The 18,866-nt window shown below is 38.9% G+C and overlaps 1 protein-coding gene across 2 annotated transcripts in view; it reads left to right on the forward strand.

Annotated features, from left to right (window-relative positions):
- Positions 1-18,866, forward strand: part of GABRA3 (gamma-aminobutyric acid type A receptor alpha3 subunit) — a 232,001-nt gene that overhangs the window by 76,495 nt on the left and 136,640 nt on the right. Inside the window, exons 2-3 of one of the 2 annotated variants that reach the window (XM_003800932.2) lie at positions 6,259-6,424; positions 18,310-18,431. In XM_003800932.2, coding sequence (XP_003800980.1) covers positions 6,285-6,424; positions 18,310-18,431 — 262 coding nt within the window. In that variant the 5' untranslated portion in view covers positions 6,259-6,284. Of the gene's footprint in view, positions 1-6,258; positions 6,425-18,309; positions 18,432-18,866 lie in introns of those variants that run through there. The other variant, XM_023507580.1, reaches the window with a different exon arrangement.

The following is an 18,866-nucleotide window of genomic DNA, read 5'->3' on the forward strand; positions in this document are numbered from 1 at the left end:
ATTCATAATGACAAGGCTTAGAATACGACCATGGAGTCGATGACTGGAATAGGGTGGAGTTGAGACTCAATGGAGTGCAAGAGGTTAAGGGATTAACCTGTAGTTTACCATGAGTAAGGATTATTTTATATCAACCATAATATTTATTGCTATACATGAATTAGGTAATTTCATTCTCATAACACCCCTAGGTAACAGTATTATCATTATCAACATTTTAAAATTAGAATTTTGAGTCAAATAACTTGCCCTATGTTAGATTTCTAGTTGGTATATCAAGGATTGGAATGAAGGTATTTTTGACTCCAAAATCTTTAAGAATGACAGTAATTTGAGGCTAGGTAGAACTAAGTGGCATCAATTGAAACTCTGGTGACAACTTGAGATAAACAACAGCAGAGTTGGCTTTGTAGTGTCTAGGTGGCAGCATTTGGGAAAATTCTTGCAGATAGTGCCACATGTCATTCAAGCGGGGGCATTGGTGATCAGAGTGTCAGTAAGTATCTGGTGGTTTCTGGATATTGAGATAAAGAACATTTAGGAATTCCAGTAGAAGAATTGGCTGAATCAGTACCCTGCACATAACAGCTGCTCAAATGTTCGTGATAAAATGAATTTGTATTTGGACAGGATCATTAGCAAACTCATCCAAGTAGCTCTTTCCTAGGCATTTTACAGATGTTATCTTATTTAATGTTTACAGTCCATACAGAATGGATGTTATTATCCACACTTTTCAATGAAGATGTAGGTCTTTAAAGCCTAATGTAACTAGTATTTGTTAGTGTCTAGTAACTTCTTGGTCTGACAGCTTCCAGACCCATTCTTTACATCATCTTACCTCATTTAGAAATGTGACTTTGTCACTATAACATTAATTAATTCATTCAGTATTTATTAAGTACCCATTATTTGTCAGATACTCTTTTATGCATTGGGTTTTTATGTCTGAATTAAAAAGAAAAGCAAAAATTCTCATTCCCATTGAGCTTATATTCTGCGTAAGAAACAGGCACTAACCAAAAAAAATATGTATAGTATAAAGTAGAAATGCAGAGGAGAAAATAGAGCAGGCAACTGCATAGGACATATAAGGAGTGTTTGGAAGGCTTGGGATTTTAGATAGGGTAGTCAGGAAAGCCCTTGATGAAAAGGTGATACTTGAATAAAAATCTGAATAAGGTGAGGGAACAAACTACATGAAAATTGGATGGGAAAATAGCCAAAGTCAAGGCAATAGCAGGTGCAAAGGTCCTGGGGCAGGAGTATGCATGACTCATTCAGAGAGCCACAAGGAATCCACAATGGCCGAAGTGGAGTACATGAGAGAGAAAGGTGATAGGGAATGAGGTTAGCTATGTAATTGATGATTAGATCATGTAGGTCATTGTAGATCATAGTGAGACTTTTGAAACAGCATTTATTTATTTTACAGACAAAATTGTATTCAGCAATTTCAAGAAATTCATCCTGTACAACAGGATGTTTCGAAGTTTATACACATTGTAGAATGACTCAATCGAGCTAATTAGCATATGCAGTGCTTCCCATAGTTATCATTTTTGTGGTGAGACACACAAATGGCCAACAGGTATAAGATAAAATGTTTATTACTAATCAGCTGAGAAATGCAAAGTATAAACCACAATGCCATATGACCTCACACCTGTTAGAATAGCTATTATCAAAAGATATCTGCACTGCCATGTTCATTGCAGCACTATTCACAATAGCCAAGATACGGAATTAACTTATCTATTAATGGATGAGTGGATAAAGAAGATGTGGTATGTATACATGCACAATGGAAAACTATGCAGCCTTAAAAAAGACAGAGATGTGGGTGGCACCTGTGGTTCAAAGGAGTAGGGTGCTGACCCCATATGCCAGAGGTGGCTTGTTCAAACCCAGCTCCAGCCAAAAACTGCAAAATAATTTTAAAAAAAGATGGAGACGTTACATCTTTTGTTTTAACCTGGATGGAGGTAGAACACATTCTTCTTAGTAAAGTTTCACAAGAATGGAGAAGTGGGAGGTGCCTGTGGCTCTAAGGAGTAGGGCGCTGACCCCACATATTGGAGGTGGCAGATTCAAACCCGGCCCTGGACCAAAAACTGCAAAAAAAAAAAAAAAAAGAATGAAGAAGCAAGAGTCCAATGTACTCAATGCTAATATGAAGCCAGTAGATGAGCTAATATGAGAGGTGGGGGACACAATTACAAGAGAGACTTAACCTAACAAAGTCAGTGTAATGTAAGTCTTTGTGCCCTCAGTGAATCCCAAACAATAAAAATAGGGAAAAATAAAATACATGTGGAATTTTAAAAAAGTGCTCTCATAGAAATAGACAATAGAATAGTGGTTACCAGCGTCTGAAGTGGTTGAGGGTGGAGTAGGGAGATACTGGTCAAAGGATATAAAATTTCAGCCAGACAGGCACAGTAAGTCCAAGAAACCTGTTATATAATATGGTGACTATAGTTAATAATAAATTGTATTCATGAAAAATGCTAAATGGGTGAGGCTTTTAAAATGTGAAGAAATTGGAGGATTTTGAGCAAAGAGAGACATTATCTGACTTACCACTTAAAGGTATCCTCTGGCTGATGCATGGAGAACAGACCGTAGGGGAGCAAAGCAGAGGCAGCAAGACTGATTAAGAGGCTTTTACAATTATCTTGATGAGGGATGATGAGCCAGAGTGGTAAGAGCAGAGGTGATGACCAGTGGCTTTATTCTGGATATGTTTCCTTTTGAATAGAATGCTAATGAAACTGGCTGATAGGTTAGATGTGTAATATGAGAGTAAAAGAAGAGCCGAGGATGACATCAGAAGATTTTACTTAGAGCAAATGGAAGCACAGAGTTATTGCTTGAGACCGGAAAGACGCAGGAGGACCAGATCTATGTATGTGTATGAGACTGGATATCTGAAATTCAGATCTGAACATGTTAGTTTAACCCATGGTTTATATTTAACTGGTGGGTTAAGATATGATTTTAAAATGTGGAGAGATCCTAGAACATCTAGGAACATCTAGGTTCTCTTCTGGAACATCTGGTTTCTAGAAGATATCTAGGATGCAGATATTAATTTGCAAGTCATCAGCTAATAAATGATGTTTGCCTTTGTTTTTTCCTTGTATCTTCCTTTAGCTTTTGAGTAGGGTGAATTGGTTGGCAACCATTTCTTAATTTGGCTGTGCAATTACATATTATGGTGGCCTGAGCGCAGGTTATGATTATGTGTTCACATATCATGGACAATCTGTTCTAACACTACAATCATCTGAACCTACACAAAAGTTGTCTCCTTCTGTTTCATAGCCAATCTGCTCATACCACAGGCATCCATTATTGTGCAATGGTTAATTGTAACCTTGCATGACATTGGTGTTTTCCACACACTGTCCGTGGCATGCACCATCCTGTCTACTTTAGCAACGTGGCCTGGCTTCTTCATTAACTTTCAAATCAATATTGGGTTTTACTTTCTGCTCATGTATCATAGTTGTCTGAATATTCATGTCATTATGTGATGGTCCTTTACTGTAAGTTTTACTTTCTTCACCATGGAGAGGTGCACTGTATTTGTGTGTTCACACATTATAGACAACTGTTTATTAGCTATGGTCTTCATTACCCGAAGTGTATCACTTCTTCACTATGGTCATGTATCTCTCTTTCCTCTCTGCTTCAGTAAAAAATTTGTAACCACGTCTGCCTATTCCTGGACAATGGCCTACTGTTCCTACACCGCAGCAGTCTAATTACATAACATGGCCATCTGCTCCTAAACCATGTCACTTGGTTCCTGTATTATGGCTGCCATCATGTGTACTTACATTATGGTTAAGGATTAATTTACCAAGTACGTCTTCCCATGTGTCATGGTTTTGCCAGGGTTGCCTTCAGCTACATGGATACTTAGTCATTTTTGAAGGCTCTTTGTTCCACTCTCACACTTTTCAGTTTATGTACTCTAGTCACTTGAAAAATCACCAAATTTGTCATAAGTATTTTGAGTATCTCTTCTCAAGTCCTTGTCTGCATTTGTTTGATGATTGCATGTGTGCCATGGATATATCTTCATTTAATGCTAAAATCTGATTATATGCTATATTTCTTTGCAGATATAACAGTTTCATTTACTGTTTTGTGAATATTTGCTAACATGCCAATGCTACCTGTTCCAGTGGCATTTTTGAAAATGCTAATTATTGTAAAAAATACCACATAACATAAAATGTTAAATCTTAGCCATTTTTCAAGTATAGGTGTTGTTAAGTATAGTCTACCTTCTAATGAATTATGGTTGTTTGAACATATGCTTATTTATGATTTCATATACTATTATCTTCTCATGCTTCATGCTATGTATCATAGTTTTGGTCTTCCAAATCAAGGGCGTTTAGTCCTGTCATTATCATCTAGTCTTAGTGTGACAGTTCGCAGCTTGTTTCCCATAATAATTTGAACATAACCTATAGCTATGTACTAAAATAGCGTAGTCGAACCCACGCCATGGATGCTTTTGTTTATGCATCCTGGTTGTCTTCTCCCACACTCAGGGTCATTACTCATGCCTTCATATCTTCTGAGCATATGCAGTATGGTGATGTATTGTTTTCCATGGATTATTCCTACGTCATATCCTATGCCTAATCTGTCTTTTCATGTAGAGTAATTGTCTATTCATTTGTCATGATTATCTAGCATTAACCCTTGTCATGTGCTCTTACAACATTAGGGTCTGCTTGATCCCTGTGGATGTTTGCGCATGCTCGTGTATCACGGTTACCGTCTATTCCATGGATGGTCCTCACGCCCCACAGGCACCACATTTTCTTATCAGACACTGTGGTTTTCTAAACTGTGCTGTTCCTGTCCTTTCCTGTAAAATGCCCATTAACTCTTGTGCAATCCATTAACCATAATGTTACAGCATATACATTATGTTGTTCATAAGAAATTGCCATTTTTGTGAAATAATTGTCAAATATTGGTAATTTCATATGGTAGAATCTAATACTATGATTATTTATATCTCTGATGTGGATACTTCATCATGTCAAAAGTCCTTCTTTTCCAGTATCATAGCTTTTTCATATACCAGATTCATAAAGACAGCTTAATGTAGAGCTCAGTGGCTGTATTTCACGGGGTGGAACGCTAGATCTTAATCTAATCAACCATAACGGCTCCCCAACACAGATCTGTTTTATATACTGGTCTCTTCCATGTGCTCTTGTTGGAAAAAAAGTTGTATATCCCTCTATTCCCTCTGAAAATTAATCCACTCATACAACTGAAAAAATAGTATGGTGGTGAGTCACAGTTTAGTTTCCTTCAAGTAATCAGTGTTTCAGATTCAAAGAAGCCACATAGGCAAGTAAGTGTCACTTTATTGACTGCTTTCTTAACTCCATGTCTTGGGTAAACCTCTCTCTATTCAGAGTTAATACAACAGCCCTGAACTCCAGTTCTGTCCTCAGTATAAGTTTCTGACTTCTTAGGGACTCTAGGAGGCTGGGCTTGGATTTTTTGCTTTGTGTTGTGGCCCCTACCTAAAGAAGTGGCCATTGTCATCAGTTATCTCTTTATGGGTAAACATTGCATTCTTATTCAAGAGCTATGACATATGGTGTCTCATTAGTCAGTATTTTCTCAACCTGACTCAGAGCAAAAAGTCTATCTACTTCAGCCTTTTCATCTTTTGGAAAATTACTTAACTCTGTCAAGATGAGAATCAATCCCCAAAATGCTATAAAGAGACTCCAGGTCTTAATATGACTCTGCAACCATTGCACAGTTAACCAAGGGAAAGGCCTTTGTGACACCAAAAGATCAAACTGGGAATTGGAGGGAAATAAAATGAAGACATGAGAAACTATTTTAAGCTCTTGTGTTCTAAGAAGTAACTGAGGCTAAGGGAAGTTCTATGACTCACCTATGGCAAGACAAGGAAACAGATGGAACTGGAACCTAAGACTCCTGATTACCGACGTAAAGCTATCCTGGGCAGGTTTTCTTGTATAGAATCTGGTTGATTCAGGAGAGGGGTTGGGAACGAATTCTGGTGCCATTGATAAGCTAGGGAGAGAGAACTGCGAAATTAAGCACTGAGTATTGAAAACTAGACAAGTTAAATGGCTCTAATACAGTTGAATAAGAACATTCTTTCTTACCTCTTTTTCCTCCCTCCTTTCTTTTCAATCCCATTCCCCTTCCCCCTTTTCTGAACTATCAATCTCCCAGGTCTCTCCAAGTTTGTGTCTAAGAAGATGGTGATCACACAAATGAGTCACTACTATATGACCATCATTGGGCTTCTTTTCCTGGTCATTATGTTCCCTGCAACTACAGGCCAAGGGGAATCAAGACGACAAGAACCTGGGGACTTTGTGAAGCAGGATATTGGCGGGTAAGAACCCTAAACTCTTGAAAGAAGAGTGTGATAAAGGCTTGTCTCAGACCAAAACTTCAGACTTTTCTCACCCACAGATGAACCCCAAATACTCTGATACATTACATGGTATTCAGCAAAAAAAAAAAAAAAAAAAAAAAAAAAAAAAAAAAGAAAAAGAAAAAAAAGATCATGAGCTCATACTGTCAAGGTGAAAAGAAATCTCAAAGGTCTTTCTGCTTGGGCAACCACCTAGCCCATGCTTGAACCTCCTCTGTAATTTCTTAAAAGCAGCTCTCTTCAGCTATTTGCTCTCAATTTTATCTCTGCTCTCCTAGATCATCTTTAACCTGTCTATTTTTATTGGCTTTGGTCCATTAACATTAAAACATGATCAAAAATGTCCCATCTTAAATTTAAAACTCTTCCCTCCAGATAGAGCCTTTAAGTCTTTGCTTCACTTGGCGGGCGTATTTCCTGAAGAAGCGCCGGGCTTCCTCATCTCTAGGTATCTCCCTCACACGCCCCCACTGCTGCCGCCTGACTGCCCGTCTCATGACTCTCAGGTGACTTCTCTAACCAAGATGGCCACTGTTGGCGCTGTTGCTAAAATGAACAGTTTATCTCTCCTTATGTTACTGAATTCCTTTAGTAGCATGTTGACTTTTCCCTCCTTCACTTCTTTGTATTATGAAATAAAACACACACATAGAAATATGCGTTAAATATGAGGTTACATTTAAGAATAATTCTGTCTTCAGAGACACTGCAATTTCCTGGTGCTTAGTTTAGCTTCTCTACATGCAAGGCATGAAACAAGGATTCTTGAGCAAATAATTTATTGAAAGATCACTAAGGAGAAAACTGTAAGAAAACAAGAGAAGAAAGACAGAGAAAAGGAAGAAGTAAAGCAAAAATACCACCTCTGTTTGACCTCCTGTGCAGGTGTGAAGCATAAACGTCATTGTAGATTTGTCCTGTCTTCGGGCAAAGGGCCCACGCTTTGTACCCTCATCTCAGTCAGGCATTGCCTGTGGGTCTCCTGGAGGAAGGCGTAGCCTCCTAGACATTTTAGGCTGAGGTGGCTCCCTTCCATAGGGGTAATTCTCCAAAGTAGCTGGAGGATGGTTTCACTGGCCCAGTAAAGGGAATCTGGGCATAGTGCCAAGAATAAATGCTACATTTCATTTTCTTTATACATATGTGGCTATGCTTTCTACAATATTTTCAAAATATTACACAGTTACTTAAAAGCCTTTTGTGATATAAAGATCTTTTTCAGTCTTCCCCGCTTTTGTACATCCCTCAGGTGTTGGTGTTTTTCTTTCTTCTAGGAGATCTTCTTAACACACAGGTGCTCTAGTGACTTCATCCATTTCTACAACATAATTACCTTATAGCTGTGGTTCTCAACCTTCCTAATGCCACAACCCTTTAATACAGTTCCTGTGGGTCACGACCCACACGTTGAGAACTGCTGCCTTATAGACATAAATGCCAGTGACTGTCATCTCAGTCTCCATTCCTGACCTCTCATGAGTATCCAACTTTTATATTCCAGTGTCTATTGGACATACCCACTTGGCTATTACATAAACGCCTTAAACTAAGCATGTCCAAAGTAGTCTCATTATCACCATCTTCCTCCTCATTCTTAAAGGAAAACAAAATAAAACAAACAACAAATAAACAAAAATATTCCTCTTCCACTTTTGTTTTGTTTCATCCAGTGTAGCACCACACACCTAGTTGCTCAAGCCAGAAGCTTGCAATACATTTTGCAAGTTTTCTACTCTTCACTCTCCATATTGAATCAATTACCAAGATATGCCACTTCTACCTCCCACATCCCATGGATTCATCTACTTTTCCCCAAGTTTCATGCTACCACTTAATGTTGTTTCCTACTTGGACCATTGCAAGACCCTCTAATTTGTCTTGCTTCCTGAAGTCTTATTCCCATCCAAACTAACCTCCACTCTATAGCCAGTGTTTTATCTAAAATGCATGTTGACCCATACCTACCCTAGCTTAATGGTTTCCTATTGTCCCCAGAATAAAGTCCAAACTCCTTAACATGATTTTATAAGGCACAGTATGACCCAGCCTCTACCCGCCTTTTTAGCCTTATCTCTTAGTCCTTTTGCCACCAAACCCTGTGTTCTTTAGCAATGTTGAACTTCTTTTAGATTTTATTTTGTAATATATATTTTTAATTTTAATTTTTAATTAAATTATAGCTATGTACATTAATGCAATTATGGGGTACAATTTTAGATTTTAAAAATCCCATTTCAACCAAGAAATGTCATTACTAGAAATGGTCCCTTCGCCTTCCAATATTTCAGTATTACATGAATATTTTGTTCCTTGGTAGTGCCTTTTTTGCATTTTACATTATCCCATTGTCTTACATTCTTGGAAGCATGCATATTGAAGTAGGAATTGTTCCTAATTATTTTTGCAGCATTGATTACCTTAATGTACTCTGAGTCTTTTCATCTTCTATCAGCATGGGGCTGAGGCTGCAGAACTGGATGTTTATGTCCTTAGAATCTTGGCATGTGAGATTTTTTTTTCTTTTTCCAGATTTGGAAAATCCAGACCAGTTCTGTTTTATTAACTCTTCATGTGTCTGATTTCACTGGGCTATGATAGATGTTCTAGATAAGATGGAGGTTCTAAACATAGACTCTTAACCTCTTCAAGCATTAAAACCTTTATAAAGTTTTCTAAACAGGTATTGCGTATTTCTTTATAATCATAAACAAGGACTTTGGTAGCATTTGGTCATCATAAAGAAAATTCAAGGCCAGGTGCAGAGGCTATACCTGTAGTCCCAGCTACTCAGGTTTTTTGAGCCTAGAAGTTCCATATCAACCTGAGCAACATAGTGATACCTTGCCTCTAAAAAAAAAAAACAAAACATTATATTCATTCTATATCGTTTTCTTTTTGTCCCTATTTTCAATGTTAATTGTCACCCCTCCTGTTTGCATTGGGTTGTTTACATCCTGTTGGTAATTAGAAAACCAGATAGTCAAGACTTAGTAATTATATTAAAAGAGGAAGCCAAGAAATCCTGCCTGAGAAAACAGAGTGAAGTGCTTGATGATAACACAGAGGCATAATGACTGCATGTTTCTTGAATTAGAAACAGTTATTTTGTTTACTTTCTTTCAAGTCCACTATATTTCATACTTTTGAGGGACAAGACTACTAATACCCTGGCTTCAAATATTAGGGTTGGCACTCTATCTATACTTAGAAGTGAATTAATATAACTTCCCAAACATATTGTGTGTGCTGGTAGTTCTCATACGCAACAGAGCTGCGGCTACTTTTGTTTGCTTGTTTTGGTGTGTATGTTGAAAAAATCCCCTTGCTGCATTATTTTATCCAAATTTAGTGGTTTATTTCATTAAATCACTGGGGTTGGCTGCCCCCATGACCTCAATGATGGTTTGTTCAGCAGTTGTTGTAAAAATCATGTGCTAGATGAAATAGTTCTCAACATTTGGAATGTGTAAGCAGGAAAACAGGCTGCACACCTCAAGATTGTGACTTGGGAGCTGTGGGGATAGTGGCTAACAATCTACATTTTATTAAATTCCTGAGAATTTTTCTAGGTCAAAATGGTCGAATATCAGTCATTTCATAAGAGTCAACAAGCGAGTGCCTAAGTAGTAATTAAGTGCCTAATAGATCTTCTGTCCAGGTCTGATTACAATTTGTTGAATCAGGGTGATGCCTGTGGCTCAGTGACTAGGGCACTGGCCCCCTATACTGGAGGTGGTAGGTTCAAACCTGGCCCTGGCCAAAAACTGCAGTAATAATAATAATAATAACAATTTGTTAAATCAGTTAGGATCCCAGTGAATACAGATAGGACATTTCAATTAAGATTATCAGAAGAAGGTAGATTTGCAAAGAGACTAATCCTAAAATTATGCTCTACGTGGAAGGAAACCACAAGGAATAGAGCAAGACCTTACAGCCTGCAACAGACAATGTCCTGTGGAGCAAGATTTCTTCAGAGGTGCAGAGATTTTTTAGTGGAGGAGATCGCCATCCTGAGGAGATATCCTAGGGAGACAGCCTAGAATTACATGCCCAGACTTCACTCCTATTTTTCACTCTCATCTTTAGCCAAAGTGGCCAAATTAAATTTGAAATAAGAGGCCAGTGGAGCCTGTTGATGTAGTTCATATAACTCAGCCCTCTAGAAATGAATACAGGAGAATACATATGAAAGGGAAGAGGAAAGACTGTGCACAAGGCCTTGTATTTACATTTTAAGAATAAAGGGGAGACCATGATTTGGGAGGAACGTGGCACAACATTAATACTTTTTCTACATCAAGATCACATGGTGGCAGCAGTGGTGACAGCTGATGCTATGAACTGAAGAAGAGATGATTGGAGAATTGCTTGTTTCTTTGTCACTTCTACAGCCTAAAGTTGATGCCACTGTCCAAAGGTGTCAGTCTATGTAAACTGAAATGTATTCTCTCACTCTTTTTAACCTCAGAATCAACTGGCACCTGTGGCCACCTGTGTGCATTTGCTGTGACTTGAAGTCCACTCCTTCCATTTACATGTAATCTCTCTTATGGAATTAGTGCCTCTAATTTAAAAATTTCAGAGCCAGAAGTGGGACTTGAGTGGCTGTCAGTTTTTTGGCTCCTTTTGTGGGCAGAAATTTCCCCTGCATGATGCTTGATGATTGACTAGGCAGTTTGCATCTCTCCAGTGATAAGCTGTATCCTTACCACAGGCTCAGCTCCAGCAGCTTCCTACGCATGTACCATCTGTTTTCTCTTCCACGTGGCAGCTCCCAGGTCTACTCCAGGCTTGCCTGTCTGCAGGTTAACTCTCATTTCTTTCTAGTCTTCCCCGACACAATATGGTTTTCCAGACACTGCTTCAAACTGGACAGTTTCTTTTGTTCTCTAATTAGATGATTTTGAAACTCAAGAATGTATACTTATTATGGTTTTCATATTCCATGGTGCTAGTTTAAACTTTGTATCAGTATAGCTCTCACTGTGTACCAAGTACTATTATTCTAAGTACTGTTGTATGTCGACTCTTGTAATTCTTATAACAGATCTGCTAGTTAGGTGATACTATTATTCCTGTTTCAAAGCTAAAACGTGAAGAAGTGGACTGCTCAAGTTACTTGCCAAAGCTCGTATGGCTAGAAAGTAGCAGAGCTAGAACGAAAACCCAGGAAGTCTGCCACAATATATTGCTTTTTATGAGTTTGGCCACTTTCAAATAAGAATGAGGCACATGTCTGTTTCTTCCACGCATGTGAACATTTACTTACATATAGTAATCTCACAATCTCTGAACATTTAATATCTCAGCCTTGTGGCTGGATACTATATTAAGATGGGGCAAATGCAGTTTTTTTTTATAGGACCTGGAGGAGAAATATCATTTCAAGTTACCATTTTCCTTTGTGGAAATGGAGTACTCGTGACAGTTGGCAGCGATGGATATTTGAGACTAGGATTAAGTAAGTATATTTTGTAGGTGGTGCTATGACTTCTTAGCGCAACATGTCAGGAGGTGAGGTTGTCTCAGTATTTCTGGTACTAGATTTGATCACTTGGTTAAGATGACAATTGTCAGGACTCTGCGTTGTAAGGATATTGGCCACCAGGATTGATTGAGAGTCTTCGAGCTGGTGGCCAGCTCATTGCTTTGATCGTGGCTGTGGGTGTGGGGTAAAGAGCAAATAACAGTGGAGGAGAGAATATTCCCAGTACTGTAGCTGTCCCTTCTTTCTTGTCAATTTTTTTTCTCCACGTACACCATGTTATAAGTGTTCCCAGGATGGCCTATGAAAGTCCACTTAGCCAAAAATGTTGGTGAAATAGTGCTCAGGCATTGGTACTATGGTCACAATCATTCACATAAATTCTGAGTAATAGACCTGTGTAATATTTCTTGGAAAACTAGCTACCCTTAGGGCATTGTTTTAAAGGAAAATGTACTCTTGCTAATTCTTTGCAAATGTTAGATCACAGCACATCTTAAGTTGGGCTATGTCTGATTATGTTCATGTGGAATCGTATCTCTTTATCATTCACAACATATACTAGTTACATTTTCCTGTGCATGTTTTGCAAAAGAGTGGCTTCCAGTTGCCAAGAAGGCATGAAGGATTTTGGTCTTTATTTTACTTTAACTCAGCAAATAAAGTTAGTGTGAATAGGCAGGGCATGTGTTGGGTGGGTGTGTCTCAAGTCAGCCCTTCTCTAGTTTTATTACCAGTCTGTAGAAACTATTTCAGAAAAGAACAGCTGTGTTTTTTGAGATGGATTGGGCATATTCTAACCAGAAATCAGGGGGTTTTTTTGCCTTTAAGTGGCTTTTGTAAAGATGTTAGAATGCTATTGAATTCCAGGTGTTTCTCCTTCCCTCCCCAGTATACTACTGGTGTCCCTAGTGCTGAATCTTCAGATAGACCTTACCGCTTATAGGAATGGCTAGGCTTCAAAAATGAAAGCGTGGGGAAAATTGAGAAATAGTGAGCAATCTGATTTGTTCATGATTTCTGATCAGAAAGAAAAGTCGTAGATTTGCAGCTGTAAAAGTATATTGGGAACAGATTGCAGAAAGCCGTGCAGTTAGGCCCAGGGGTTGGGATTTTATTTGGTAAATGGTGAAGAGTTATGGAAGGTTTTTTGAGCAATGCAAAGACATAATCTGGACAGTAATTTAGAATTTTCACTATTTTAAAAAATCTATTTTCCCCCAGGAGGTAGGGAGTATTAGGAAAAGTAAACTCCTCTTCTCTGTGGGTCACTCTGCAGACTGCATCAGCAACTCTCTATCTGTGGCTCTTTTGCTACCCGCTATCACAAGCTTCCCAGTGCTTCATGAAGTCGTTGAACTAATGCTGGTAACTGCCAACATCTTGCACTTAATCTCTAGCTCAGTGGTTCTCAACCTTCCTAATGCCTGACCCTTTAATACAGTTCCTCATGTTGTGGTGACCCCTAACCATAAAATTATTTTAGTTGCTACTTCATAACTGTAATTTTGCTAGTGTTATGAATCGTAATGTAAATATCTGATATGCAGGAGACTCCAAAGGGGTAGTGACCCACAGGTTGAGAACTGCTGCTCTAGCTGGTCAGTGAATGTGGCCTTGTTCTGTAGTTTAAAGTGCATGTCTTTAAAAGGCTTCTCATAACATGTTCAAGTTTGGGGAGGAATTAATGAACAACCCTCATTTACAACTTGACTTTGTATTTATTATCTTATTTACTTATTTCTTTCAAAAACATTCAAAGGTGGGGTATTATCCACATTTTACATGTATAGAAGTACAGGTATGCCTTGTGGCTGTGCTTTATGTATAGTGAGGGTTTTGTCTGTGTGTGTGGTTTTTTTTTTCTACAAATTGAAGATGTGTGGCAACCCAGCATTAAGCAAGTCTGCTGCCATAATTTTTCTAATAGCATATGCTGATTTTGTGTCTCTACATCACGTTTGGTAATTATTGCTATATTTCAAGCTTTTTCATTATTATACCTGTTATGGTGATCTGTGATTTTAATTGTTTTGGGGTGCCATGAATCATGCCTGTAAAATATGGGGAAGGTAATCAATAAGTGTTTTGTATGTTCTGACCATTTGCCAGTTGGCTGTTCCCCTATATCAAGGGTCCTCAAACTTTTTAAACAGGAGGCCAGTTCACTGTCCCTCAGGCTGTTGAAGGGCTGGACTGTGGGTCCTGAGATGAGTCGGCTGCTAAGCAAGACAGCTAGTGGTGGCAAAAACACCCAGCAGGCCAGATAAATGTCCTGGGCGGGCCACATGTGGCCTGTGGGCTATAGTTTGAGGACGCCTGCCCTATACTGTCAAATAAGTATGTGGCATTGAGCAATTCCTTTGTCTCTTTGGAGTCAATGTCTTAGGCGTCCCACACAAAAAGAAGGGAGAGAATTATATAATCTCTAAGGTCCTCTGTAATTCTGACATACCATGGATCTTTTCCTAATGCTGGATTTCTGGGATTCTAGCCATACCTTTTCTTCTTCAATTTATTTTTTATATCAGAGTATTACAGGGGCACACTCACATTACATCATTTGAATTTGTACACTTGAAGTTGATGTTATAAGCTTGCCCTTTACCGAGAATATGTGCATTGCACCTGTTAGGCGTGGGTTTCCTTTTCCCCTCAACTACCTTTGCATAGGCACAGACTATAGCATCTCATTGCAGTTTAGTTATTAAAATGAGAATCCTGATTTAGGTTCTAGATTAAACCAACTTCTAGCTCCCTATGCAATAATTTAGTGTATATCATGGGGAAAATTTATCAGTAATCAAGTGTAAAATTGTAGAGACATCTGAAAATAGTCTTAGGGTACTGTTTAGCATTGATTTTTTACTTACAAGCTTTAAAGTTATTGGCAAAGAAATCTGGAAAATATTCTTCTTAGCAAAGTATCCCAAAAATGAAAGAAAAAGTATCCAATGTACTCAGCACTACTATGAAACTAATTTATAGGAAAGCTATAACCCAATTATAGCCCAGGAACATGGGGAGAGGGAGGGAAGAAGATGGGGGAGGCTGGGTGGAGGGAGGGTGATTGGTGGGATCACGCCTATGGTTCATCCTATGAGGGTACATGTGAATCTCTCTAAATGTAGAATATAAATCTCTTAACACAATAACTAAGAAAATGACATAAAGGCTATGTTAACTAGTTGGATGAAAGTATTTCAAATTATATATAGCAACAGCACTCTGTACCCCATGATAGCATTAATGTACATAGATATGATTTAATAAAAAAAGAAAGAAAAGAAAAAGAATGCTGCTAACATATCTCCAGTCAGGAGGGGATGGGGATGCCTTCTCAGGGAAGTTAGTATTTCGGTAAGAGGCGGCTCCATTAACTATCAGGCTAATTCAAACTTATGATCAGGGGATTTAACACTTCTATGTACAAATCCATCTGGAATAGATAATTTCTGAAGCCCTTTATAGTTTTCCTATACTTCCATAAGGATTCTCCTTTCTATCCTCTTCTAGCAATCCAGGAAATGATTTCTCAGTTCAGTTTATGGATCTATTTCCAACAAATTGAAATAGGCTATCCAGGGTTGAGTGAGATCACCCATGGTGAGAGTTAAGGGCTTATGAGAATGGGATTTACACAAAATCAGTTGAGCCACCACAGCTTTCCCCCTCCACCCCACAGCCATGTCAGATGGATTCAGAACATTGGTGGATCGAGCCAGTGGTGGGCTGTTAACTTGACAGGATGTCTGTGCTTACTGATGTCAGTCTGTTGGCTCTCCACTACACTTTCCTTCTTTCTTCCGCCTTCCCAGTGAGGCATCTTTCCACTTCTTGTGATCTGTCCACTTTCCCAGCCAGTCATCTCTACTCTTGCCTCCGTTCCGGTGCCACTCAGGCCAAAGGTTTCCTTATAGCTTTTGTCTGATGAGAGTGCCAAATTTTTGTTGTTAAAATTTATATTTGAGACGGGCGCAGCAGCTCATGCCTGTAATCCCAGCACTGTGGGAGCCTGAGGAGGGAGAATTGCTTGATCTCAGGGGTTCAAGACTTGCCTGAGTGAGAGTGAAACCCTGACTCCACTGGAAAAACCCAGCCAGATGCTGTGGGGAGCTCCTGTCATTTCAGTGGCTTCCAGAGACTGAGGCAGCGGGATACTCACAGCCCAAGTCTGAGGTTGCAGTGAGCTATGATGCCATTGCACTCTGCTCAGGGCATAGGGTGGGACTCTGTCTCAACAACAACAAAAAAAAACAACGAAAGCAAAGAAATAAAAATAAAAAATAAGCAAAGGAATAAAAAAAATTATATTTGAATAATGCATTTGAGTGCATAGTCTGCTGTTTCCAAAAAGAGAAAACAAATTTTTAAGACTTCTAGATGTAAAGCATTAAGCCCAATAATTTTAATATATAATTTAATATTAATACAACATATCTGTGAAGTTATTTGAATTTCAAAGATGCTATCTGCTATTGCTGTTACTGGAGGTGTTATATGGTTTGCTTAATGTCACACAACTAAAAACCTCGAACACATGTGACCAAACTCATGGAACCTTGTTCCCTTTCCTTATGTGTATCTGTTTTATGATTTGATATCTTAGCTACCTTGTAAGTTAGGCAGGGGGAGGGTTACTTGCTTTGCTTTATTTTATTTTCTGCTCCATTATAATGCCTAAAACAGTAATAGGCACATAATTAATACTCACTAAAAATACATTGAATGATTAAGTGAATTGAATTGGTTTATAAATTAAGGAAACTATGGTTCGAAATGACTTTTTCAAGTTTGTCAGCCAGAGAGTGGCAGTTTAGAGTAAGAACCATTCAGTTCAAATGTTTCTACTACTCTGTAGGTCTTTCTCAGGGTCTTTTCAAAACAAGAACCAGCTCACTGCTAAGGATAAATATTGGTGGGGAGACATACTGACTGTCTCTTAGTACACTCCTGACCTGGTATCTTGTGACTTTTATACCTCTGATCAACTGGATGGTAGGAATAGTTAGTATACATTTTTTTTTTTGAGGCATAGTCTCACTCTGTCACCCTCAGTAGAGTGCCATGGCAAGATAGCTCACAGCAACCTCAAACTCCTGGGCTCAAGAAGTCCTGCCTCAGCCTACCAAGTAGCTGTGACTACTGGCGCCCACCACAACGCCCAGCTAATTTTTGTTTTCAGTAGAGAAAGGGGTCTTGTTCTTGCTCAGGCTGTTCTCAAACTCTTGAGCTCAAGGCCTCCCAGAGTGCTGGGATTATAGGCATAAGCCATCATTCCTGGCCCTATTATACATTTATTAAAGTGTAGTTTCTGGGATCAGGTTAAAAATGGGGAAAACTGAGGCCCCAAAAGATATGTTACTGTAGGTTGCTTAATGTTCTCCCCCAAATCAAGATTATACCTGGCACTTCAGCCCAGGATTTGTAGCTCATGGTTCATAACTTGATTCTAATCACACTTCTTGACCCTTGGCAACAGCCATTTGTTTCACTATACCTTTCTCCTGAACTTCCCACAGCCTTTCTTTATTTCTAGCACTGTCAAAGCTCCTTCTCAACAAGTGAAAATATCAGTCTCACTCAGTGCCTGGGCCTGATTAGGTGGTTACTAACATGCCAATTCCTCAAAACACTGCAGGAGACAATGAAACTGGAGAAGCAGGAAATAGCTGAGGGACACTAGAGAATCCAAAAAGTTGGATTAGACTCCTGTCTTTGCCTCTCATTAGCAACATGACGGGGGGAATATCTGATTTCCCTCCTGAGTTTGCGTCCCTGTGTATGAAATGAGAGAGATTAGGGAGGGTCTTAAGAGTCCTTTTAGTAGCTTTGACAATTGATGGACTCCTACTGCTCTGGGTTGTCCTGTCTCCATGGGGTGGTAGGGGCAGGCTAGATACAATTCAAAGGTCCATTTGACTCCTTTTTTCTGTGAACTTATGTTTCTTTGGGCTAGAAGAGAAGTGAGTCTTCAGTGACATTTCGTTTCTTTATTTTAAGGCTGGTTTATTCATGCAACACACTATGAACAATCAGCTGTACGCCAGGTACTGTTCCCAGTGACGTTCTGTTCAGAATTTCTGCTTGTGTCTCTCCCCTGCTCAGATGAAGCCGAAGCATATCCCTATTAAAACTCATGCTGGAGTAAGAGCTCACATATCGACCACTGTCTGCCTCCTAGACAGGCAATTGTTGTGACAAATAGGAAGTGCTTGCCGTTTGGGTTAAGATATAGGGCAATGTAACTGGTCCAGTCTATTGTTTGGAATCGACTTGAGTTGAAGTATTTACACATGTAATTTTCCCTATTAAGAACTATGACTTCCCTTCTCTTTTCCTTGCCCTGCCCTAGACTCTCTCCTAAGCATGCCCCAGATATTCCTGATGACAGCACCGACAACATCACTATCTTTACCAGAATCTTGGATCGTCTTCTGGATGGCTATGACAACCGACTGCGACCTGGGCTTGGAGGTCAGTTATTATTTTAAGATCTTCTTTTTGGCTGTTGTTATCAAAAAGATAATGAGGTTCGTGTAAAGCTGAGTTTCTTCCCTATGAGCACTAGAAATTAGTTCTAATCCTTCCTTTCACTGGATTATTTCTCTGATCTGATTTTAGAAGCTTCCAGATTTCACTTGGGCAAATACATCGGGAGCAAGATACAGTCTCTGACTTAATGGTTTGATTAACAATCTTTTTGACTTTATGATGAGTTTATCAGACTTAGCCTGATGCATTTCTTTTTTTTTTTTTTATTGAATGGTAACTGTGTACATTGATGCACTTTGCGGGTACAGTGTGGTGTTTTCATACATAATCCAAGACACTTCCATCAAACTGGTTAACATAGCCTTCATGTAACTTTCTTAGTTATTATGTCAAAACATTCATATTCTACTCATATAA

The sequence above is a fragment of the Otolemur garnettii genome, unplaced genomic scaffold (genome assembly GCF_000181295.1).
Source record: "Otolemur garnettii isolate 467f Iridium unplaced genomic scaffold, OtoGar3 scaffold00190, whole genome shotgun sequence".
Lineage (NCBI taxonomy): Eukaryota > Metazoa > Chordata > Mammalia > Primates > Galagidae > Otolemur > Otolemur garnettii.